General features: G+C 54.5%; 1 protein-coding gene across 2 annotated transcripts; it reads left to right on the plus strand.

The window, feature by feature from the left end:
• The first annotated feature begins 16,149 nt into the window (after positions 1-16,149).
• On the plus strand, positions 16,150-23,099 carry RNF215 (ring finger protein 215). 2 transcript variants are annotated; one of them, XM_056116542.1, is made up of 9 exons: positions 16,150-16,464; positions 16,644-16,796; positions 17,374-17,445; positions 17,517-17,599; positions 17,866-18,022; positions 21,669-21,788; positions 21,868-22,011; positions 22,150-22,252; positions 22,368-23,099. In XM_056116542.1, the coding sequence occupies exons 1-9, from the start codon at positions 16,174-16,176 to the stop codon at positions 22,388-22,390; spliced, it is 1,146 nt and encodes a 381-aa protein (XP_055972517.1). In that variant the 5' UTR covers positions 16,150-16,173; the 3' UTR covers positions 22,391-23,099. The 2 variants fall into 2 exon arrangements, with proteins under 2 accessions (XP_055972517.1, XP_055972518.1); XM_056116543.1 differs by having other exon boundaries at positions 21,672-21,788.
• Positions 23,100-24,433: the final 1,334 nt, after the last annotated feature.

Here is a 24,433-nt window from a genome sequence, read left to right on the forward strand (position 1 = left end):
TTCCTGGCAGTGTTTGGGGTTTGGGGGACTGTATGGGATGCCTGGGATCAAACCTGGCTTAACCATGTGCAAGGCAGCCCCCTACCCACTGTATCTCCCTGGCCCCCTAAATTCCCAACTTCTTTCTCTGTGCTTTTGCCTCTCTGCATGCAGGCTTCGCTTCCTCCTTCACTACATGCTGGAGACAACAGGGGAGGATAAAGGAGCAAAGGTGCAGATGGGAGCCATCGTACAGGAGTTAAAGCACTCGCCTTGGACAGGAACAATAGTGCAGCGGGTAAAGCGTTTGCCTTGCCAGCGGCCAACCTGGGTTCAATCCTGACATCCCATATCATCCCCCAAGCACCGCCAGGAGTAATTCCTGAGTGCTGAGCCAGGAGTAACCCCTGAGCATCACTGGGTGTGACCTAAAAAGTAAAAAAAAAAAAAAATCACACACAGCTGCTGAGGGTTCGAACCCTAGCACCACATAGCCCTGAACACTGATGGTTGTGGCCCCTACAAAACAAACAAACAAATAAATGAATTTTGAATAAAAAGAAAATAAAGCGGTTAAGTGTACATTATGCTCAGAGCAGGGCCTGACGTGGGCTTCCCTCTTGAGACCACACCTCACTCTGCCCCGCACAGCCCCCTTTGCAGCCCACCTGAGTCAGCCTCAGTATCTGGGTTGGGGGTGCGTGGAGAAAGAGCAAACACCATGAAAAACAAGTCAGCAAGTTCTCCCCCTCCTCCCGCCTCTCACATTAAAGACCCAGGGCGAGGGATTCCACTCCCTGCCCGCCCTGCCGCCCCTCTGACTTGGGGGACAGGGGTTGGGGTGGGGGGTGCTGGTGAGGGACTCTCAGCCCTGTTCCATCCTCTTCCCCTCTCAGAGCTCCACAGCGCCCCCTGGATCTGGCTTCTCCCGGCAGGCCCCGCATCTCAGGCCAGCCTTCCTACTGTGTGGTTGGTCCTTAAAGCACTATTCTGGGGGCTCCTGAAACGAGTCAAGCAGCACTGCCCTCCCCGAGAGATAAGTGTTACCACCAAGTAGAACACAAGCCCAAGACAAAGGTTCCCCGGGAGAAACAAGAGCTGGGGAGCTGAAAGAAGGAAATTTTATTTCTGGGAAAAATCCTGGAAGGCTTCTTGAAAGCAGCAGCATCGTGGTCAGTCTTAAAATGGGAGAGGGAGAGAAATGAAAAGGAGAATCATTCCAGCTGGCACCATGGCATGAGCAGTTCTAGCACTGGACGCACAGTATGGCTGCGACCAGAGTAGAAGGGAGACGAGTTAGCAGGGAGCACTACAGAGCCTGTTGCCACGCTGCTTATTAGCACCTGCCCTGCTAGAGGCCCTTGGACACAGGAGCCTGTTCTTCTCACCTTTGGGTCCCAGCACCCCTCCTCACCCACAACAGAAGTCTCCTACATGAGACTTCAATAGATGTATTCTCAGCAAGCGAATGAATGAATGAATGAATGAATGCAAGGAATGCTCGGCTAGGGACAGAGCCAGGAGCTGGGGGAGCCCTGGGAAGGAGAGAGAAACAAAAAGATCATTTAGGAAACAGAGCAACAGGCCACAGAGGGCATGGCTTGCCCCACAGTGCTAGTGGCATGAAAGCGTAGCCCGGTGTGGGCCTTGCGGGGGTGCTCTGTGGCACCCCACCCTTACTGCCCAGGAGTCCCTGGGCACCCACCTCCTGGAGCCGTGCCCAGGCCACTTCACCACTCGCGGCTCTGGGGAAGAAGGAAACAGGATGGCGCTGGCTCCTCTGGGGACAGGAGAGAAGGCCTATTCAGGGGGTCGATGCGGCTCTGCCACTAGTTGTGCGCCGAGTAGAGGTCCACTAGGTCAGAGTGAGGGGTCTCTGCCCAGCCCTGTGACTGAGTGGCCCCCACTCCCCCTCCTCGGGAGCAATTTTTGGCAGTTCCCAGGAGCTCTGTCCTCATTAAAGACTCATCGGCTTGGTACAACAATCTTTGCACACTTTCTTCTAAGGAAACCTTTTTTGGTCATTTTTTGTAAGTTAGTAATAACAAGAAATACAGAATAGGGGCTGGAGCAATAGCACAGTGGGTAGGGCGTTTGCCTTGCATGCAGCCGACCCGGGTCCGATTCCCAGCATCCCATATGGTCCCCTGAGCACCGCCAGGAGTAACTCCTGAGTGCAGAGCCAGGAGTAACCCCTGTGCATTGCCGGGTGTGACCCAAAAAGAAAGAAAAAAAAGAAATACAGAATAAATCATTTAGAGCCTGCAATTGGGGCAAGCTTGGGTGCTAGTTGGGACAATTGGAAATAAAGGTGGTGGGAAGGTGTAAATGTGGTGGGATTGGTGTTGGAATACTGAGTGTAACAAATCATTGTGAACAACTTTATAAAAATAAAAGACTAAAATGTTTAAACAATTAAAAATTAAATTAAAGAAGACTCATTGGCTTGGGCCAGAGAGAGAGCCAAAGGGGCTGCATATATGCTTTGCATGCAGGAGGCACAGATTTGATCCCCAGCACTTCATGGGTCCACCTCCGAGCAGGAGTCAGGAGTAACACTGAGTATTGTGAATATGCGCCTCCCCGCCTCTCCCGCCAGAAACAAACTAACAGGGACAGAGAGAGAGAACAGGGGTTAAAGCATCCGCCTTGCACACAGCCAATCAGGATTAGAATCCCCAGTATGACATATGACCAACCCTCCAGGCTCTGCCAAGATTGATCCCTGAGCACAGAGCCAGGAGTCATCTCTGAGAACCACTAGGTGTGGCCCAAATACCTCCCCACAGAAAAAGAGAAAACTTCCTCCAGTCTGTCCTTTTCTGGTCCAGTAACTGCCGATTTCTCCTTCCTCCACTTACCTAACTTACCAAAAGGTGCCAAATTCAAGCCGCTACAAAACAGCCTGTTAATCTAAAACCTACATCAATCACAGCCCCTCATCCCAAAGTCTCTTCCCACCTGCCCCTGTCTAGGGATGTTGCTTCCCTCCCCAAGATTCCTCCATGGGTCCCTAGATAGCACAGTCTTATGGCTATAGGGTGACCCGTGTCCTATCCCATCCCTTCTTCCCTCCACACACCTTCCTTTCCATCAGAGAAGCCCCCAACTGGCCCTGATGCGCCTCTGCCCTCCTGCCTTCCCCAGAGAGGCTCTCCTTTCACCTGCAGCCTTATCTGTCCCAAGATGCAAAGTCCTGATCTGATACCAGGAATCTCTCCCCACCCACCCCACCCACAGCCCCTTTATCTCAACTTTGACACTGACTCCTTAGAGTTGTCATTGTGAGTGTCAGGAGACAGCCAGGCCCCCGAGGAAGAGTCCAGATCCAGAGAGATAGTAAGTACAGCAGATAGGGCACTTACTTAGCACATGACGGTCCCAAGTTCAATGACCCTTTAGATGCCCCCAAATGGTCCCCAGAGCACTGTGAGGAGTGATCCCTGAACACAGAGTTCAGGGTAAACCCTGAGCACCACTGAGTGTAGTCCAAAAACCAAAACAAAAAATCAGAGGGGCTTGAGAGATAGCACAGCGGGTGGGGCATTTGCCTTGCACATGGCCAACCCAAGTTCGATTCCCAGCAACCCACATGAGCACCGCCAGGAGTAACTCCTGAGTGCAGAGCCAGGAGTAACCCCTGTGCATCGCCAGGTGTGACCCAAACAGGAAAAAAACATTAGAATAAAGGAAGGGACTAGCTCTCCAGGTCAGGAGGGGCAAGGTGACCCCGAGGTCTCGCCTCTCCTGCCAATTCTATGCCAGGCTTGCTGGTTCTAGGTGTCCCCTGCCTGGCACTGTAGTGGCAGGTCCATGGGAAGCAGGCAGAGCTGAGGGAAAGTTATCAGAGAGCAGAGATCCAGGAGAAGCCACGGGCACATGATACAATGCCAGGGGTCAGCTTCTGGGTTAGAGTTTGGATTATTCTGGAACCGGGAACTGAACTGGGAATCCAAGACTAGACTTCCACCGTGTTAATTTTGGGGGCGGGTGAGGGACATACCCAGCAGTGCTCAGCAGTTACTCCTGTCTCATTGCTCATGGAATCACCCAGTGATGGTTGGGAGACCGTGGAGTGCCAGAGATTGAACTCAGAGTCTGTAAGCAAAGTCTGCATTCACCCCATTGCACCATCTCCCTGGCCCTCAGCCATGCTCGTTTGTGTGGTGTTGGAGGTGGAGGCATACCTGACTGTGCTCAGTTTTCTCCTGGTTCTGGGCTCAGGGATCACTCCTGGCAGGGTGCAGAGGACCATATGTGGTGCCAGGAACTGAACTAGAGTGGGCTTCGTGCAAGGCCAGTGCCCTTCCCGTTGTCCTTCCCCTGGGTCCTCAACCATGTGTTGAGCGAATGTACTACAGGGGCCTTAATGAGCACTGGAGGCCTTCTCGGTGGCTCGTCCTTGACCTCTGCCCCTTGCATGTCCCTTCTTGTTTGATAAGGGCACTGACCCCAAGATCAGAGTCTCCGGGTACCCTGCTCTCCAATGCCACGGTGCCAGCGGGAAGGGGGTGGTGCAGAGATTGGCATGGTGATTTGAGAGTCCAAGAGCAGTCTTTTAAACTCTTCAACAAATATTTGTAAAACACTCGACTTCCACGGAGCCAGGACAGCAGGAACTCTCTGAAAAGCTCTTGTGTTTGTTTGCAGGTGACCCAACAGAAAGGCCCTGATTCCCGCCCCCTGCACCCCTGCAAAGCCGGGTGTGCCCAGTGCCCTGAGCACCTCACTCCCTGGCCAGAGCAGGAAGTGGGGTGCCCGAAATAAGGAAGGGCTGTAGAGAAGTGTGTGTGGGGGGGGGTACAGAGAAGATAAAAAATAGGATTTAGGGGGCTTGCGAGATCCTGCAGCAGTTAAGGCACATGTCTCGCTAAGCCCTGTTGGATCCCTGGCACCATATCGTCCCCCAAGTATTACCAGGTGCAACCGCCAAGCACCACACCTCATTTCAGGTGTGAGATTTAATGGCTTCGGGGGATGGATCAATAGTACAGCTGTTAAGGCACTTGCCTTGCATTCAGCCTACTTGGGTTCAGGCCCTGACATCCCATATGGTCCCCTGAGCACCGCCAGCAGTAATTCCTGAGTGCAGAGTTCGGAGTAACCCCTGCGCATCACCAGGTATGGCCCCCAAGCAAGCAAATAAACAAAAAGCCTTCAATGTGTTCCAGGTCATCTGTGGGGGAGCCGGCTGATTCCTGGCACTGCAGGGTCCGAGCAGACACTTTTCTGGCCCCTGCATTAACCCATAGCCCAACTGAAAACCACTGGAGGGGCTTCCCGGGCCTCCTGAGGAGGCCCTATAAGATTTAGGGAGGTTGAGCCTGAGAGATAGCACAGTGGCTGGGGTGTTTGCCTTGCACGCGGCCGACCTGGGTTCGATTCCCAGCATCCCCTATGGTCTCCTGAGCACCGCCAGGGGTGACTCCTGAGTGCAGAGCCAGGAGTAACCCCTGTGCATCGCCGGATGTGACCCAAAAAAGAAAAAAATAAAGATTTCTGGAGGTGGCTCAAAGCACTGGAGGGAGGGCTTGTATGGACACTCTACACCCCCTAGCCCTTCGAGCCCATAGCTGGGATTAGCCCCCAAGCATGGTTGGGTATGCCCCCCACCAGAACAGGAGAAGACTTAAGGGTACAAGGAAATAGAGGAGGTGGGCATCAGGAAGGACCTCTGAATGGCGGGCAGAGGAGCTGTTCTGAGATCCATGAGTTGGGGTGCTCCATTGGGGGGGACATCTTTCTCCTTCGGAAGCCTTTGCATCCTCCGTGTGGAACCAAACTGGAACGACAGCCAGACTGAACTCCCGTGGGCCAAGAGTTCCTGGTTATTTTCATTGGTTTGTTTTGTGTGACCAGCCTGTAGTGCTCAGGGGCTATTCCTGACTCAGTGCTCGGGAGACCAGGCAGTGCCAGGGACCCATCTGAAAGCATGTGTTCCAGCTTCTCATGTCACCTTCCAGGCCCAGAGAGTGTCTCTGCAGGCTGAGGGCCACTCAGGGCTCCTCCCTGAGAGGGTGACCTATAGGGCAGGCAGAGAACCCCCTTGGCCTCCCTGCCCTGCTGTCCAGGACAGCAGTCCCTCCAGAGCCTGTCCCTTTGGGGTATTCCAGTAACTTGTTTGTTTGGCTTTTGTTTGGGGAAACACACCTGGTGGTACTCAGGGCTTACTCCTGGCTCTGTACTCAGGGATCACTCCCGGCAGGCTTGGGGGGCCATATGGGGTGTTGGGGATCAAACTTGGGTCAGTGGCATGCAAGGCAAGCGCCCTCCCCACTGTGCTATCTGTCCAGCCCTGTTCCCGGGGCCGCTGCCATAGCGTCCTGGCCTTGCTCAGTTGTTGGTCTCAGTTCCAGCCAGGAGAAACTAAAGCTGCAGCAAGCGGCAGAGAGCTCAGAGCCAAGTGCCTGCACCCTCCCCGACAGACACCTGTCTCTTCGGGGTGCCCAGAGCCTGGGGACGGAAATAATCCTTACCTCTCACCCGGACTGCTGGGAGAATTCCAAGTGCAACACAAAAAAGCGAGGGGCCCGCAAATGCGGGGGATTACGCAGACTATTATGTGCGGTTTCTGCAGGCACAACAAAACGTGAGAAATTGAGCGCATCTGGCTCCTCCCAGCAGCCCCACTTCCTCCTTACTTCCACAGTCCACCTGGGCTTTGTGAAGACGCAAATCCTCTCTCCGCCCCCCTTCCCACACCCGAGCCCCCCTAATTAAGTCCCTTACCTTGCTGGGAATCTCGGTCTAATCCCTAAGCGCTTTCTCACCCGTCTCCTGTTGTCTCCAGGAGTCAAATCCCTTTAGAACAAGGTGGCCCAGTTAACTGTGAACCAGGGGGGCGGAATGGGGGGGGGGGTTGGACAGAAAGCAAGGCACCCTGCACGACACCCCCACCTGCAGCAGGATGTAGAGTGGGTGGATGTGAATGCTATAGCCCCTGCCGTGACTCTGGTCATAGCTGGCACGAGATCTGTGTCTCTGAGCAGCAGAAAGGCCTTGTCTGAACCCACCAGGACTGTGACCAGATCACCCGGACGCAAGTCAGAGTTGACTTCTGTGCCTTCATTTCCCTTCTGGGCACACCAACGACAACACTAATCTTACTATGTCCACGAGCTCCAAGGCACTAATCCCAGCAAAGGACCTTGGACAGTGCCTGGGAAAGGATTGGCTGTTTTTTGGTTTTTTTTTTTATTTCTTTTTATTTAAAAAAATTTTTTTTATTAGTGAGACACCATGAGGTACAAGTGGAGACTTACAAACTTTTGTGTTTGGGTTTCAGTTATATAATGATCAAGTACCCATCCCTCCTCCAGTGCCCGTTCTCCACCACCAATGAACCCAGTTGCCCTCTGGATTGGCTGTTTTTACTGGCACTTCCTATCTCTCATCTCTCATCCGGTCTGTGTGTGTGTGTGTGTGTGTGTGTGTGTGTGTGTGTGTGTCTGTGTCTGTGTGTCTGTGTGTGTCTGTACAGTGGGGTGGGAGAAAAGTCCTCAGGGCATCACACAGTGTTTGGGGCCAAATCCTGCATGCAGAACAAGTGGGCTATCTCTCGCTGACTTTTCTGTTTTTTTGGGGGGGTCACACCTGGCGATGCTCAGGGGTTACTCCTGGCTCTGCACTCAGAAATAACTCCTGGCGGCGCTCAGGGGACCATATGGGATGCAGGGGATTGAGCCCAGGTTGGCTGCATGCAAGGCAAACGCCCTCTCCGCTGTGCTATCACTCCGGCCCCACTCTCTGACCTTTCTGGAGGGGTGCTCAGGGGCTATTCCTGGCTCTGTGCACAGAAGTAACTCTTGGAGATCTGGGTGTGGGGGTGTTAGGGGGATAACATGTGATGCCCGGGATTCAAACCCTGAACTTTGGGATGCAAGGCAAGAGTACTATCTCTCTGCCCCTGCCCCCCCTTTTTTGCACGATAATTGTTCATGCCTATAAAATAGAAGATCTCAGGGCCTCTGAACTTGGAAAGCAGAGCTCCATAGAACAAGGTGTTGCCACTGGCCTCAGGACCCCATGGGTAGTGCATACCTCTGAGCATTGCCTCAAGGTCCCTTAGTAAAAACAGCAGAGACCAACTCCAGCTCCCCAAGTGGCCTCAATTCCCCAGGGCCTCATCTGCCGCCTAGTGGCAGCTTGATTTTAAACGGAGACTTTTCCTGAATGCTGATTACTTTGCTGCTGCCCTTCATCCTCCTGCCAGTTCCGCCACCCCGGGGGCTCGCGGAATGCCTTGTCCATTTTTAAGCACAGCCTGGCACCCCATCTGAGAGACTCACTTCAGAGTGAAGGAAGAGTTCCCCGAGGCATTCACCCATCTTGCCACTCCACCCCACCCCCACCCCCATCCTTTCCCAGATTCTGAAGCACTTTCTCTCTCACCCCACCCCCTGCCCCATTTCTGCTTGGTCCAACAAACAGAAGTTGTGTGGTTCCCCTGCGCTTTGGGGAGGTAAGAAGAGATGGTGCTGGGGTGCCGGTGGGGCCAGGGAGGGCATTGGAGAGCCCCGCACACTTCCTGGGCCAGTCCTGGACCCAAGAACCTGTCTTTTAAGAAACGAGTCACTTGAAATTCAGGACGCTTCTCCAAGATCGTTTCATCCAAATCCCATCTGACACTGGGGGACAGGGGCCACGAAAAGGGAGTGTCTTGCTTCGAGGTGCACGATGAAGTGACGAACACCCTGTTCCTGCCAACTCCCCAAGCAAGCTGGCAACTGGGGTACTGGGAGGGGGGTACTTTTTCTTCTGGCTTGACCCTTGGTACTGTGTGTCTTATCCGTGCATCCTTGGACAAGGGATGGAGTAGCAGGCCAGACAGACTATTTCCGGCTCCAGTGGGACCCTTTCCTTCCCAGGGGATTCTCCAATTCGTTTTTGGGTTTTGTTTGTTTGTTTGGGTGTCATGTTCCATGGTGCTCAGGGCTTACTCTTGGTTCTACACTCAGGGATCACGCCTGGTGGGCTCGGGGGACCATATGTGGTTACAGGGATTGAACCTGGGTCAGCCCGCGTGCAAGGCAAACAACCTACCTGCTGTACTACGGCTCTGGCCCCTTGGAATCTTTTAACTGGGCTCCTCTTCAGAATCTTGGCCCCCAAATTCCCCAGTGGCATCTCTTCAGGCGTCCTGGTGTCACCTCTGGGCCTCAGTCACTCAGTTCTTGGGCTGCCACTCCCTCCAGCGGCAGCTCTGAATCCTCACCGCCAAACCCTCCCACCCAGCTGGGCTAGCACCAGCTTTTCTCTGTCCCTGAAACATCTCCTGGCGCTTGCTCCTCTATTCCAGGATCCCTAACGATCATTGCAGGGGAGGACAGCCCCAGCGGAATCCTGATTCCTCGCCCAGTGTCTGGGGGAACGGGAATGGGCATTTGTGGGAAGAAGCACAAGTTCATTCTAGATGCAGTAACGGGTGTGAGCAAGGATCTGGGGCTGGAGAGTGTGTGTTGGGGGTTCAATGAGGCCCCCTGCCCAGGTCAGTGAGGTGGGGGAAGAGGGGAGATTATGGGAACAGAGACAGACGGAAGCTCAACTCAATGCCCTGGCTGATGCAAGGGTGTGTCCTTGTGGTCTGTTCACTGGGGCAGCAGATAGGCTGGGACACTGACACAGTCACCGAGTGGGAAAAAGAATCCACATTCCCAAGGGGCCTACCTCTGGAGTGCACTTCTCATCATTTATTTACTTACTTATTTGGGTTTTTGGGTCATACCCAGCCATGCTCGGGGTATACTCCTGACTCTGCACTCAGGAATGACTCCTTGTGGTGCTCAGGGGACCAAACTCCCCAGCGGGATCTCTGGGATGCCAAGCATTGAATCTCGGTTGTCCGTGTAAGACAAGCGCCCTACCCACTGTACTATCGCTCCAGCCTCATCAACTATTGTTTATTTAAAAAAAATTTTTTTTGGCTTTTGGGCCACACACAAGGGTGTTCAATGGTTATTCCTGGCTCTGTGCAGGAGTGAGCTCTAGCAATGCTCAGGAGACCATGTGATGCAGGGGATCAAACCAGGGTCCATGCAAGGATCTTACTTCCTGTACTACCTCTCCAGCCCCAATTTTTGCAACTTTAAGAGAGTGACTTCAAAACATCACCAATAGCAGCAACAAAGTCCCACTTCCAGAAATAACATGTCAGTCAGTGAATTGGATGTAGCAATGGGGTGACAGTATTTTCCTGAAGATCCTTGGAAGAGCCCAATGTTTGATCTGTTTTGACAGTATTCAGTCTATCCTAGAGTGTATTCCCAGGAGTATATCCTGAGAATTTACATGGGTCTTTAATTTGATTAAAAAAATCATTTGGAACTGGAGCAATAGCACAGTGGGTAGGGCGTTTGCCTTGAATGCGGCCGACCTGGGTTCGATTCCCAGTATCCCATATGGTCCCCCAAGCACCACCAGGAGTGATTCCTGAGTGCACAGCCAGGAGTAACCCCTGAGCATTGGCTGGGTGTGACCCAAAAAGAAAAAAAAAGTCATTTGACCACGGCTGTACTATATGGCACAACCAAGCCTGTTACCCATCACAATATATCTCTTGTTTCATATTCCTGCCAACACTTGGACTTTTTCCACTTTTGCCAGCTAATTTATCAGATTTTTTTTCCTTTTTGGGTCACACCTGGCGATAGCTCAGGGATCACTTCTGGCTCTGCATTCAGGAATCATTCCTGGTGGTGCTCAGGTGACCATATGGGATGCTGGGAATTGAACCTGGGTCAGCAGCATGCAGGGCAAACGCCCTACCCCCTGTGCTGTCGCTCCAGCCCCTAATTTATCAGATGATATAAATTGATAGCTCTCTAATGATTATGCTATCTCTTCATATTTACTAACTATTCTTGTTTGTTGGGGGTAACACTTAGGGATACCCTTGACTCTGGGGTAACTCCTGGCAGTGTTCAGGGAACCATGTGGTGCTACAGATTGAGCCCAGGCCTCCTGCATGCAGAGCCTGTGTCATCTCTCCTGCATGCAGAGCTCTTTAGTCATCTCTCTGGCCCCTAGCTCCATTCTTATTTCTTCCTTTGTCAAATTCCCACATGTATTCTGTATCCTGATCTCCATATCTGAATACTCTGCATTATGCATCATTAAGTTGTAAATACCTTCTAGTTGGTGGGTTTTCCTGCCACTCTATGCCAGTGTTTTGATTCACAGATGTTTTTCATTTTATTGTGGGTGATTTTTTTCAATCTTTTCCTTTACAATCTGCTTTCATTCTGCCTGTTTTGTTAAGAAATCTCTCCAGACTTTGAAGTAATCAAAATATTCTGTCTCCTAACATATTTAAAGTATTATCTTTCTGTAATACTGGTGCTCTTACCTTCTGTAATACTTTTCAGTAAGCTGGTTGCTCAGGCAGGGATCACTCCGGGGGGAGATTGGGGAACCATGTGGTGCTGAGGGTTGAACCCAGGATTCCTGCATGCAGACCACGCCTCCACCTCTTTGAGCTTTCTCCCCAGCCCCATCATATTTAGATCTTTAATTCACATGGATTTTATTTTATTTTATTTTTTGCTTTTTGGGTTACACCTGGCGATGCACAGGGGTTACTCCTGGCTCTGCACTCAGGAATTACTCCTGGCGGTGCTCAGGGAACCATATGGGATGCTGGGAATCGAACCCAGGTTGGCTGCGTGCAAGGCAAACGCCCTACCCGCTGTGCTATTGCTCCAGCCCCCTGGATTTGATTTTTTTGTATATGATGTGCAGGAGGGGGTTAATTTTACATCGTTTTCTGCTGGTTGACCTATGTTCTTAGCATTTTTTGATCAAACCATCCATTTTACCATCTCTTTCCCTCTTCCAAGTGGTTTAGGCAGGTAGACAGGGAAGGGCCCCTCCCAAGGCAATGGCAAAAGCCAACCTTGCAGAAAACAGAAAAAAACAGGAACTAAGGCCTGATAAGACCCTCACCTGGCACCAGCAACAGATCCAAAGAAGCTCCTGCAGGAACAAAAAGCCAGGAAAGCAATGTCAAAGAAGACCATCACCATTACCAACCCCCCTGGTAACCTCCTTAGCAACAGACTTTTACTTTTACAGAGGTAGAAGCCCTTGTGTAGGCAGGTTGGAGAAAGCCTATAAAGGCCACTTTGAACAAAGGAAGGGCGTGCATATGCTGCCCCAGCCCCTGTGCTCCTTGTGCCCACGTGGCCGAGCACATGTGGTGTCCCAGCACATGTGCCGTCCGCATCTCCCCTCTTGATATGTGCACCTTGAGATGTATACTTTTATGTCTAATGCCGGGATGTGTGTAGGGGCTCTCTCCGCCCTTGGAGAGGCCCGTGTTCTCTCTTGAGTGTGTTACTCTCTCTCTGTCTTTCTCTTTCCTCCATCTCTTCCCCTCCACACTTTCAAAACCTGCAAATAAAATCTGTTTTACTTCACTGTTTGTCTACTCCTGAAATTCCTTTCTGCGAACGAGACAAGAACCCAGTAACCCTGGGTCCCGGGTGGCAGAGGCGGAGAGAGAGAGAGAAAATCTTACTCCTCCCCACTCCGCATGAGCCACCCATGGGGTCCACTGACAACACAAGAGAGATATTTTCTCCACTATGTTTTATTTTATGTTGTTTTGGGACACACCTGGTGATGCTCTGTGCTTACTCCTAGCTGGGCTCAAGGAACCATATGGGGTCCTGGGGATCGTACTTGAGTCAGTCGTGTACAAGGCAAACGCCTTCCTCAGTCCAGTCCTCGCCACCATGTTTATATGTGGCGGTTGGTTTCTGCTTTGTCTGATTTGCTAGCATACTTATAGAACATCTGAAGGGGGTTGAGGTAAGGACATAGGTGTGATTGATCATCTACATAGGTAAACATGTAGCAGAAATTCTTTTGGGGAGGTCAACTTAAGAAGACATCTACATTGTTTTTATCTTTCCCTCTAGTTGTATAAGTTGTCAAAACTTGCAGTTGTTTGGATAAACACAGTAAGAGACAAAGATCCCAACACTTAGTTCTCTGGGCTGAGAGCAAGCAAGGCTTTTAACACTTAACACTTAGTTCTCTGGGCTCTGAGAGCAGCAAGGCTTTACCGTAAATCCCAGACGAAGTCCTCAGACCAGTTCAGCTTGTCCTTTACCATGGGGGTCCTGTCTCTTCTTAGAATGTAACAGCTTGCATCAAGACCACGCATTTATACTTTCTAGAATGTCTCATTAAAATGCCAGGTAGCTTTGCCACTCGCCCCAGGTCCATCCCAGTCTCATGGCAGGACCTCCCTTTTCGGGTGTTAGGAACTACAGCAACTAAAGCCTGAGTCAGGTAATTATGATCAAGTAATTATGCCCAGGAGCAGATATATTTCAGAGTTAATCAACTCCCAAATATTAGGAGCATAACATTAATAGTCTTTCTGTATTAAACCAAAGAAGAACATTGCTCTATAGTAAAATATAAAATACTATAGGGGAAATAGAAAAGCAGGTATAAATATACAGCACTTCCGATAGCACAACAGGTAGGGTGGTTGCCTTTCGTGTAGCCAGCCTGGCCGAGCCGGGTTCGGTTCCTCCACCCCTCTCGGAGAGCCCAGCAAGCTACCGACTATCGCCCGCACGGCAAAGCCTGGCAAGCTCCCCGTGACGTATTTGATATGCCGAACACAGTAACAACAAAATCTCCAATGGAGATGTTACTGGGCCCGCTTGAGCAAAATCAATGAACAAGGGGAGGACAGTGTTTGTTTGTTTCAAATTCAAAGTGGTACAAATACGAAGTTCAGAATTACCAGAATGGGCTAGAGTGATAGAACAGCGAGTAGGGTGTTTGCCTTGCATGTGGCCGACCCGGGTTCAATTCCCAGCATCCCATATGGTCCCCTGAGCACTGCCAGGAGTAATTCCTGAGTGCAGAGCCAGGAGGAACCCCATGGCCGGTGTGACCCAAAAAGAATAAAAAAAGAATTACCAGAAAGTTTTGGCTTATAAGTAATCAAGACTGACTTGGGGAACTGTGACATGAGAGGTAGAATACAAAGGAAAGCTTGAGGATAAACTTTAACCAAATTAGGGATGCTAGCAAGAACATGTTAAGCCTCTCTGGGAAGAAGAAAGGGGACAATTCACTGATGAAGTCTAAAGCATTTAGGGTTAATATCCAACCTAAAGGAAAGGTTGAAGATAGACTTTAACCAAATTAGGGATATTAGCAAGGGCATGGTAAGCTTCTCTGGGAGGAGGAAAGGAGCAATTCACCAGTGAAGCCTAAAATACTTAGGGTTGATATCCAACACACAGGATGCAATTGAGATGGTTATGCAGTGTTCACTGTACAACCCTTTGTTGTCTATACTTTTCTAACTTCTCATAATAAAATATTAAGGCAAAGAGTGCCAGGGCTCATAGGGCCTTGGTTGTTTAAGCAGGGGATGGTTTTTCAAAGGCTCGAGTTTCAGATGAGCCAGTTCCTAGCAGCTTCCACCTTGGAGAGGAGGAGGGGTTTTAGGACAAGGGGTGAGGGTAGGGCATTTGCCTTGCACATGGTCCACCCGGGTTCGATCCCCGGCATCCGATATGGTCCCCTAAGCACTGCCAGGAGTAATTCCTGAGCGCATAGCCAGGAGTAACCCCTAAGCATCGCCGGGTGTGACCCAAAAAGAAAAAAATATTTTAAAAATTAGGACAAGGGGTGAGACCATCTTTCTGGATGACACCAGAAATTACTCTAGTATGGTGAGACAGTATGGTGTATGGGGGTATGGTGAGATAGTACCATCCTATCACACCCATTACACAGCCCGGGAAAGACTAGCTGAAGCCCCAGCCGGTGGTTCCATTGGGGAACTGTACCTGTATTCTCAGTCTTACCAAGCAGATACAACCCGGTCCCCTCAGCTCTTTTGGAAACCTTGCCTCCACCTCCCCAGTTTGTCTTCCCATTCCAGTCTCTGGTTTCCTTCACCCCCCCCCCTTTTTTTTTTCTTATTCTCTGGTTTTCTAACTCCTTGAATTTGGGCTAGAGTGATAGCACAGTGGTAGGGCGTTTGCCTTGCGTGTGGCCGGCCAGCCCGACTGAGCCGGGTTCAATTCCTCCACCCCTCTCAGAGAGCCCGGCCAGCTACTGAGAGTATCTCACCCACACGGCAAAGCCTGGCAAGCTACCCATGACACATTCAATGTGCCAAACACAGTAACAACAAGTCTCACAATGTAGACATTACTGGGCCCGCTCGAACAAATAGATGAACAAGGGTGCTTTGACAGATGAATGACAGTGCTTTGAATTTGGTTTGGTGGATAAGGGCTAGAGTGATAGTACAGATAGGGTGTTTGCACTCCAAACGGGTTAGATCCCCGTAGGTCCCTTGAGCCTGCCAGAAGTGATTCCTGAGTACAGAGCCAGGAATAACCCCTGAGCACTACCTGGGGTGGGGGTAGGGGGGAGCCCAGGGAAGAAGGTGCAACGCAATGCACCCCCTAGACCTCTCTATGGGGACACTGGGTAGTTGCGAATCAAGGGCTGGTCCAGTGGACCCTGTCCCGCGCAACGTTACCTTCCTGTTCTTCTAGGGCTCTAATCTTGTCTGCATCTCTTCAAGACGCCATTTCCCACGATCTGGGGGGTGGGGTAGGGAGAGAACGGGGTGGGGGAGAATATACAGCGGGCAAAGCGCTTGCTTCCCACGAAGCTGACCGGGGTGAGATCCCCAGCACCCCACATCGCCCCCCGAAGCCCCACCAGGAGCGATCCTTGAACGCAGAGCCAGGACTCAGCCCTGAGCACCGCCCAAAAAGCAAAAACATAAACCTAGTGGTCTAAGAACAAAACCAAACCCATCTCTCTGGGTCTCCCCTCTGACATCCCACGGGCTGCGAGCACCTGACCCGGCCCATCCTGAACCCCGGCTGAGGCCCCCAGGGCTCTCTGCGGCCGCCAGGGGGCGCACGCGGCCCGACCCGAACGCGCCGCCGAAAGGCCGAACGCGCCGCCGCGAGGCCCCGCCCATTTCCCTCGGCGCCCCGCCCCGTCCGGCCTCGGCCCCGCCCCGCCCGGCCCCGCCCCGCCCCGTCCGGCCCCGGCCCCGCCCCGCCCGGCCCCGGCCCCGCCCCGTCCGGCCACCGCCGCCGCCGCCGCCGCCGCCGCCGCCGCCGCCGCACTTCACAGCTGCGCCCCGCGTGCCCGAGACCCCTGACGCCCGGTCCTGTCTGTTCGCCGGGTCCCGCCATGGGCCCCGCCGCTCGCCCCGCGCTGAGCTCGCCCGCGGCGCCGCCGCCGCCGCCGCCGCCGCCCTCGCCGCTGCTGCTGCTGCTGCCCCTGATGCCGCTGTGGCTGGGCCTGGCGGGGCCCGGGGCCGCGGCCGACGGCAGCGAGCCGGCCACCGGGCTGGGGCGGGGCGCGGCCCGCGCGGTCCGAGTGGACGTGAAGCTGCCGCGGCAGGACGCGCTGGTCCTGGAGGGCGTGAGGATCGGCCCCGAGGCCGACGCGGCGCCCCCGCTGGGCGGCCGCCTGCTGCTGGTGAGCGCCGTATGGCCCCGCGCCCGTCGCCGAGCGCCCCCCGCCCCCCGCAGGCTGCCCGGGCCCCCAGCACTCCGGCTCCCCACGCCCGACACCCTTCCAGACTGGCGCTCCGACCGGGTCTTGCATCTCCTGTTTGTTTGCCGGAACCCGCCCGCCCCACATTCTCTCGTCCCCAGATGGACGTCGTGAATGCAGTGGACGGCGAGGAGAAGGTGCCCGCCGACGACTGGATTGCGGTGGCCTACGTGGGCAAGGAGCAGGAGACCCCCTTCCACCAGGAGAGCCAGGGCGGCGGCCCTCAGGCCTATCCCAAGGCCCTGGTCCAGCAGGTGCTGTGGCGATGTCTATCCGTGAGGAGGGCAGAAGAAGGAGTTTCCTTAGGACCAGACCCTGGGGTGGGCCCCTGCACCTTCCAGAGATGCCCCAAGCCAGGAACAGGAAGGGACCCTGGCTTGGAGAATAAGTCAGTTGTGGTATAGAGTGAAGAAAGGAGGTCAAAGAGTCGGGCAAGTGGACCAAGCTGAGCTGTGTCCCCGGCTTTGGGCTGGGAACCAGGCAGATGCAGCGTTGTTGAGATCCCACAGAGTTGACAGGGGGAAGGCAGGAGGACTTGGTTCCTGCTTTCGGGTCACTGAGATGGTAGAGGAGTCAGGTGCCCGCTACCTTGCGTGCGCCTACGCTGGTTGGATCCCCAGCTCCGCGGATGGGTGCCTGAGCACAGAGCCAGGAGTGGTCCCTGAGTGCTGCTGGGTGTGTCCCCCAAACCAAAGCTAGTCAAAACAGTTTGTGCCCTTGACCCGGCAGTGGATCCCAGTTTGTGCAGAGGCGATACCCCTCTAAGCAGAACACAGCAGGGCAGACCGGGGTGTGAGCAGGGGTACCCTCATTTCCTTTTCTGTCTTGCAGATGCGGAGGGCGCTCTTCCTGGGTGCCTCTGCCCTGCTTCTCCTCATCTTGAACCACAATGTGGTCCGAGAGGTAAGCTGGGCCGGGCTGGTTGGGAGGACGGAATGCTCAGGACCTCTGCTGACCACGCTGTCCCCCTCCAGCTCGACATCTCCCAGCTGCTCCGGCCCGTAATCGTCCTCCACTATTCCTCCAATGTCACCAAGCTCTTGGAGGCCTTGCTGCAGTGAGTTGAGTCTTGGGATCCGGGAGGGCCCCTGATTGGAAAGATGGGTCACTGGCTCACCTCTCGGAAGAGCAGGGGATGGCTTTGGTTCAAAGGAAGCCATCCGCCTGAGTAATGGGCTCCTTCCTGCACAGTGCAGCTCAGAAGTGTGAAACTAGGAAGGAAAGAGGAACAGAACAGCGGCTAGGGGAGACCTGGTGGGGTCGGGGGGAGGGCTGGGGGGGTGATGGTGGGGGCCCACCGGCTCCCCTGTGCCTCTGACGCAGGAGGACACAGGCCACTGCTGAGATCACCAGCGGAGAGTCCCTGTCCGCCAACATCGAGTGGAAGCTGACGCTGTGGACCACATGTGGCCTCTCCAAGGATGGCTCCGGGGGCTGGCAGGACCTGGTGTGCCTGGGAGGCAGCCGTGCCCAGGAGCAGGTGGGTGCCAGGGCCAGGCAGCTTGGGCAGGGGTGCACCCGAGCCTTGATGCCAAGGACAGCCTCATCCATCTCCCCGAAGCACATGAAGTCAGCATTGCTGCTACTGCCCAGTCCTGTCTAGAAGCTTCCTTTGGCTGTAGAAACTTGACTCCTGGATCCTCTGTCTATTTTCTCTTGTTTTGGGGCCACACCCAATAGTACTCAGGGCTCTACTCCGGCTTTTTCTGAGGCAGGGAGGCTAGGGAGGCCTTGGGAGGGCCATGCCTGGCAGTGCTCGGGGGCTGTTCCCAGCTCTGACCTCAGGAGTGACCCTGTCAGTGCTCTGGGGACTATATCTGGCACATGGGATTTGAGCCAGGGTTGTAGCCACTACAATGCATGCAAAAGCAAGTATCTTTACCTCCTGTTTAACCTCTCTGACCCCTCAACTCTTGTTTTGTTTTTTGGGTCACACTTGGCGATGCACAGGGGTTCCTCCTGGCTCTGCATTCAGGAGTTACTCTTGGCGATGCTCAGGGGACCATATGGGATGCTGGGAATTGAACCTGGGTCAGCCGCGTGCAAGGCAAATGCCCTACCCGCTGTGCTCTCTCTCCAGCCCCTCTACTTTTGACTTTGTGCTCAGGGTAAACTGTGAAGTGCTGGGGATCAAACTCAGGCTTCTGGTGTGCAAAGTATGCACTTTAACCCTTGGAGCTCTCTCCCTCTCTCCCCAGTCCTCCTGGTTTAACTTTTTTTTTTTTTGGTGGGGGGCACACCCAGTGGTGCTCCTGGCAGTGTACCACTGCGGACTACCTGGGAATCCAACCCAGGTTGAATGTGTGAAAGGCAAGCATCCTGCCAGCTGTACTGAGTTTTTGGGTTTTGGGGCCACACCTGGCAGTGCTCAGGGTTTACTCCTGTCTTTGAGCTCAGGGATCATTCTTGAAGGTGCTCAGGGGGACCATAGGATGTTGGGGATCGAACCTGGATTGGCTGTGTCCAAGTGCCCCACCCACTGTACTATCACTTTGGCCCTATGTTATTCTATCTGTTCCCTATGTTCCCTATGTTTCCTTTTTTTTTTTTAATGTAGGAGTACTGCTATTTATTCAGCCACTGATTAGGCTGACTGAAGCAGGCATGAATTCCACATTACTTTTTTTTTTTAATGTTTTATTGAATATCTCTGAGATAGACCATTACAAAGCTGTTCATGATTGGGTTTCAGTTATCACCATCCCCAGCCTCCCTCTATGACAGGACTTTTCTTCTTTCTCTTTTTTCTTTTTTACTTTTTGGGTCACACCCGGCGATGCAGAGGGGTTACTCCTGGCTCTGCACTCAGGAATGACTCCTGGAGGTGCTCAGGGGACCACATGGGATGCTGGGAATCGAACCTGGGTGAGCCCTGTGCAAGGCAAGGGCCCTACCCGCTGTGCTATCACTCCAGCTCCTCTTTCCTTTTTCTTTTGTGCATTATGGTTTGCAATACAGGTACTAAGAGGTGTTTGTTCAGGGCACTCATTATTTTTATTGGTATGGGAAGGCTGGGGTAGCTTTTTAACTGGGTGGCAGCCTTGGAGTATGACTGCTGAGACTTCCAAAAGTACAGGGAGGTGGGGGAAGGAAGTCCGTCCTGATCCCGAGAAAGCCTGGAGATTTCAGTCACAAAACTCACATGCCTGAATCTTCAGCAGATTATGTCTCCGTGAGGTCCGTCCTGAGATGGTGGAGTAAGGCCAGGGGTGTGGCAGTGCTTTTGGATTGTGGAAGCGAGCGGCTGCCGGGGGCTCTGCTTGGGTGGTGACCCACCCCCCTCCAGTTTACCCTGGTCTGTTCAGCCTTGCACGGATCTGAGATTAACTGTGGCTTTTGATCTCTTTTGAGATTTATTTATGGGTCTCTGAAGCAAGGCCGGTAGTGGAGCTTACATGGTGGTGCTGGAGTTGGTTCATGCGGGGGGTGACTGCCAGTGCTTCCTTCCAGGTGTATAAGGGAAGTTGGGGGAGGCAGCCCATCCCAACTCTGAGGAAGTCTTGAGATTTCAGTCACAAAAACCGCATACCCGAATTTTCAATAGGTTTAATACCTTGGTGAAGGTCTGTCCTGTGATGGTGGAGTCTGACGGGGGGCCCAGTGGCAATTGTGGATTGCGGGAGCAAGCGGCTGCCGGGAGCTCTGCTTGGACAGGCTCCACGTTAAACCACCTCCCCTCTGACTTACCTTGGTCTGTTCAGCCTTGCACGGGTCGAAGATTAACTGTGGCTTTTGATCTCTTTTGAGATTTATCTATGGGTCTCTGAAGCAAGGCTGATAAATGAGCTTGTACAGCTGCCAGAGGTGGTTTGTGGGCATGGCTCCCACATACCTAACTTTTGACCGTTTCTCGGGAAACATGGTCCCAAGTTGGTGGGATCCAGCCAGAGGCTCAGTGGCAATTTTGGGGTGTCAGGAAGTCTGAAATCAGGCTGCTGATGCACTCGTCCCGCAGGTACAGGTTGACCTGCTGGAGGCACCATCCCCCCTTTTTTTGTGGTTGTTTTAGGACTACCCCTGGCTCTATACTCAGGTTTTGGGGGACCATATAGGGTGCTAGGGGTTGAACCCCAGTCAGCTGCATGCAAGGCAAGTACCTTACCCACTGTATTATCTCTCCACTCTCATCCCTGGTTGTTTTGTTTTTTTAAAAAAAATCTGTAGTTTTTGGACTACAGTAATGGTGCTCAGGGTTTACTCCTGGCTTTGTGCTCAGGTGTCACCCTTGGTTAGCTCAAGGGACCATATGGGGTGCCGGGGCTGAACCAGAGCCTGTTGCATGGCAGTTACCCTACTGCTATACTGTTGCTCCAACCCGTTTCCTTTCTTAAGCCTCCTCCTACACTGGCCGCTCTGCCTTTCACTGATTCGGCACACACCCCCTCTTGTCCCTGACTGTCCGTGCTTGGCAGTGGTTGTCGACAGCCTTTTCCTGTGTGTCTGTCTAGTCAGAGCCCTCCCAACCCCTCCTGCCTGCTTGCTCTGGAAAGGCCTCCCTCACACCCTCTGCTCACAGCCCCTCTCTCTGTCCTCAGGGACAGCTAGCCTTCCCCAAACTCCTGGGACAGCCCCTTCTGAATGAGTGTTGAGGAGAGGGACTGTCACCTCTAGGCCCAGGCTGTGTCTTTGTCATGAGAGTTCCCATCCCAGAATCAAGAGATTTCTTTTTTGGGGGGAGGGGGGAGGGAACATCCAGTGGTGCTCAGGCTTATTCCTGGCTCTCGGCTAAGGGATCACTCCTGGTGGGGCTCAGGAGACCATATGGGGTGCTGGAGATGGAACCCAGGTCTGCTGCGTGTCAGGCACGCGCCACTCACTGCACTCTCTCTCTGGTCCCTGGAATCAAGAGGCTTCAAAAGGACGGTCTGTTTGCGAGGTCTCTGGGCTGTGGAGCCTGGCGGCTACCAAGTAGAAACTTCGAGTGTGTGTATGTGTGCGTGTGTGTGTCTGTGTGTCTGTCTGTCTGTGTGTACATCCACGTGGGGGCCCAAGCGAGGTTGGCGCAGAGGACCCCTGTGGGTCGCCTCTGTGTTGGTTGGGGAGCACTCCAGCTGGAGCTGGGAGCTTCTCCCTGGAGCTGGTGGGGGAGGGGACTGGCTCACCGCTGACCCACCTCCTCTCCCCAGAAGCCCCTGCAGCAGCTGTGGAACGCCATCCTGCTGGTGGCCATGCTCCTGTGCACCGGCCTCGTGGTCCAGGCCCAGCGCCAGGCGTCACGACACAGCCAGAGGGAGCCTGGCGGCCAGGTGGGAGCCAGCCCTGGGGAAGCCCCCGCGCCCCTGCTTGCCCGCCAGCCTCCCAACTAGACCTGCCTCCCCCCGGCAGGTGGACCTGCTCAAGCGCCGCGTGGTGCAGAGACTGGCCTCTCTGAAGACCCGGCGCTGCCGCCTGGGCAGGGCCGCCCCTGGGCCCCTGGAGCCAGGCGCCGAGACATGCGCGGTGTGTCTGGACTATTTCTGCAACAAGCAGGTTTGTGTCTGGGCAGTGGACAGCTGGGACACATGGTCACACAAAGCCCTCCCTCTGCTCCCGACAGCCCTCAGCTCGGTCCCAGTGGTGGGGGGGTGTTGATTCCTGGCTCCCCCCTGAGCCCTCCCCTCTCCCCAGTGGCTCCGGGTGCTGCCCTGCAAACACGAGTTCCACCGTGACTGCGTGGACCCCTGGCTGATGCTGCAGCAGACCTGCCCGCTGTGCAAGTTCAACGTCCTGGGTGAGTCCTGGGTGAGCACTGAAGGGGCGCCCTGGGTCAGCTCCGCCTGCTCCCTGCCTCCCCGCCTCAACCTGTCCCCTGTGTCCTTCCCCCCCGTTCTACCCCACCCCTGCAGGGAACCGCTACTCAGACGACTAGGAGCCCCGGCTACATCTCTGCCCATGGGGACCTCTCCCGACGGCACCCCAGCGCCCCTGGCCAAGGCGTCAGGGGGGCCCCTGACAGTGGGGCGGCCAGAAGAGGAAGCGCATGGGTGGGAGGAGCGAGCCCTCCCCTGCTGAGGACCGAGGGGTTCCCTTGTATCCATTCAGAGACAGGGGGGCCACATCCTAAGATGCAGGGCCCAGACCTTCCAGTCAAGGGAGAGGGCACCTCCTCTGTGACCCTGGGGTGTGTGTCTCTGCCCCCTGTGGGGAGTGAGTGTGGCCAGGGCTGCCCCTTCCCAAGCTCTGTGGCCTGCCTGGCAGCGCCCCTGGGGGCCCAGGTTTTGTGCGTTATTTATTGGAGGTCGGGTTGGGAGGAGCCCTCTGGCTCGGAGGCCCCCCGGCCGGACCCGTCTTTCAGGACACACTGGGTCAAGGCAGCGACGTTGAACCTAAGGGCTCCTCCACTGCCTGTAGCCCTGTCTGCAGGCGTTGGATCTGGGGACAACAGGCCTGAACCCCTCTCTGGCCCCTGCCGCTCCGCGGTACCCAGGCCGCTAACCAGGATACTTGAAGCCACAGGAAACGTGGTGCATCTTCCAGGGGCATCTTTGCTTTGGGTTTTTTTGTTTGTTTGTTTTTAAAGACTTGGGGTAAGATGGGGAGGTTTAATATGAAATAAATACGGATATATTTTAGCAGAAGATGTGAAAAACGTGAAATGTTTCAAGGTAAACAAGTGCCCATGGGCCCTACTGCCTGTGGGAGGTGAATTCTAAAATGGCTGGGGTCCCCCCAACATCCCGGGGAGCCTGCCCCTGCAGTCCTGGGGGGTCCCTAATGACTTCACGGCCTCAGTGAGGTCTGTCCCACAGCACAGCTGCCCCGGAGAGCACATGTGAGCAGGCCAGTGTGAACCCCATGCACCTGGGAAGGGGGAATGGGGCGCATGGGGGGTGCAGGTGAGAGGGACACTCACCAACTGGAAGCTGGAGGTGGCCCCTGAGCTGAGGGGTGGGCCTCTGCCCACCATAGAACATGCTGGCAGGCAGCTGTGTCCCAGGGTGGCCAGGAAGACCGGCCACCTGACAGAGCCTGGGATGGCAGCCTCCCCAGCCCCGGGGGGCCATCACCCCCCCAAACTGCATCCGCCCTGAAGGAGCTGACCTGGGAGGCGACAACTAGCTGCTCTGGGCCGGACTCTGCTTCAGGGAGCGCCCCCCCCCCCCCAGGTCCCCCCGGCTGTCCTCAGTCTCCCTCGGGAAGCCGCAATGCGCAGAACCACGTCACTTCAGCTCCACGGGGCCCCCCTGGGCCCTTCTCGGTCAGTAGAGATGCCCAGAAGCCTCAGCAAGCCCTTCGAGTCTGTTCTTCACAGGAGGAGGCAGCTGGGCGACACCCCCGGGGCCAGGCCTCAGAGCCCTGGGGCAGGCGGGGTGTGTGTCCCACTCTTAGTGGGCCCCATTGGGTGACCTGGATGTTGTCAAACGCTGAGACTCAGGTTCCCTGGAGGGAAGGAGCTTCTCAGGGAGAGCCCACCATGGGGGTCCTCAAGAGCCTTCCCGGTTTGGAGCCTCGGTTGGAGGCCCCAGGTGGGAGCCGGGCCAGTTGGCCTCTGCCTTCCTCCCGAGTCCAGAGCCAGGAGCCCAGTCTTGGTCGCCTCAGACAGGCCTGGCGGGGTCCCCAAGCCGGCTGCTGAACCTCCGCTTTATGTCTGAGCATCACTGAGGCCATGTCAGCCCTTGGCCATTGCTACGGGGATGAACAGACTGCCCGTCACTGGACCCACGTTCTAGAAATTTCTTTCTGCCTCTTCTCTTGCTGCCCCTGCCGGCAGGAAGACAGGAAGCCTCCGCTGGCCAGTAACCCCCAGGGCTAGAGACACAGTGGATCCTGCCAGGTCAGGGCGGGAAAGACCCTACCCCCACCACAACCCCCCACCCCATGCAGCCAGCATTGAGACCGAAGCCGAGGGGGCGTTGACAGCTTGGGTTTTATTGCACTGAGTGAGTCGCCAGCCTCCTGCCCTGCCAGGCCC

This window comes from Sorex fumeus, unplaced genomic scaffold, assembly GCF_029834395.1.
Source record: "Sorex fumeus unplaced genomic scaffold, SorFum_2.1 ptg000032l, whole genome shotgun sequence".
NCBI classification, from domain to species: Eukaryota; Metazoa; Chordata; class Mammalia; order Eulipotyphla; family Soricidae; genus Sorex; species Sorex fumeus.

Excerpts from the sequence above, each read along its gene's own strand:
- RNF215 (XM_056116542.1), top strand. The coding sequence starts at position 16,174 with ATGGGCCCCGCCGCTCGCCCCGCGCTGAGCTCGCCCGCGGCGCCGCCG. Across the intron at positions 16,465-16,643 it reads TGGGCGGCCGCCTGCTGCTG|ATGGACGTCGTGAATGCAGT; the intron begins GTGAGCGCCGTA and ends TCTCGTCCCCAG. Across the intron at positions 18,023-21,668 it reads GCAGCCGTGCCCAGGAGCAG|AAGCCCCTGCAGCAGCTGTG; the intron begins GTGGGTGCCAGG and ends TCCTCTCCCCAG.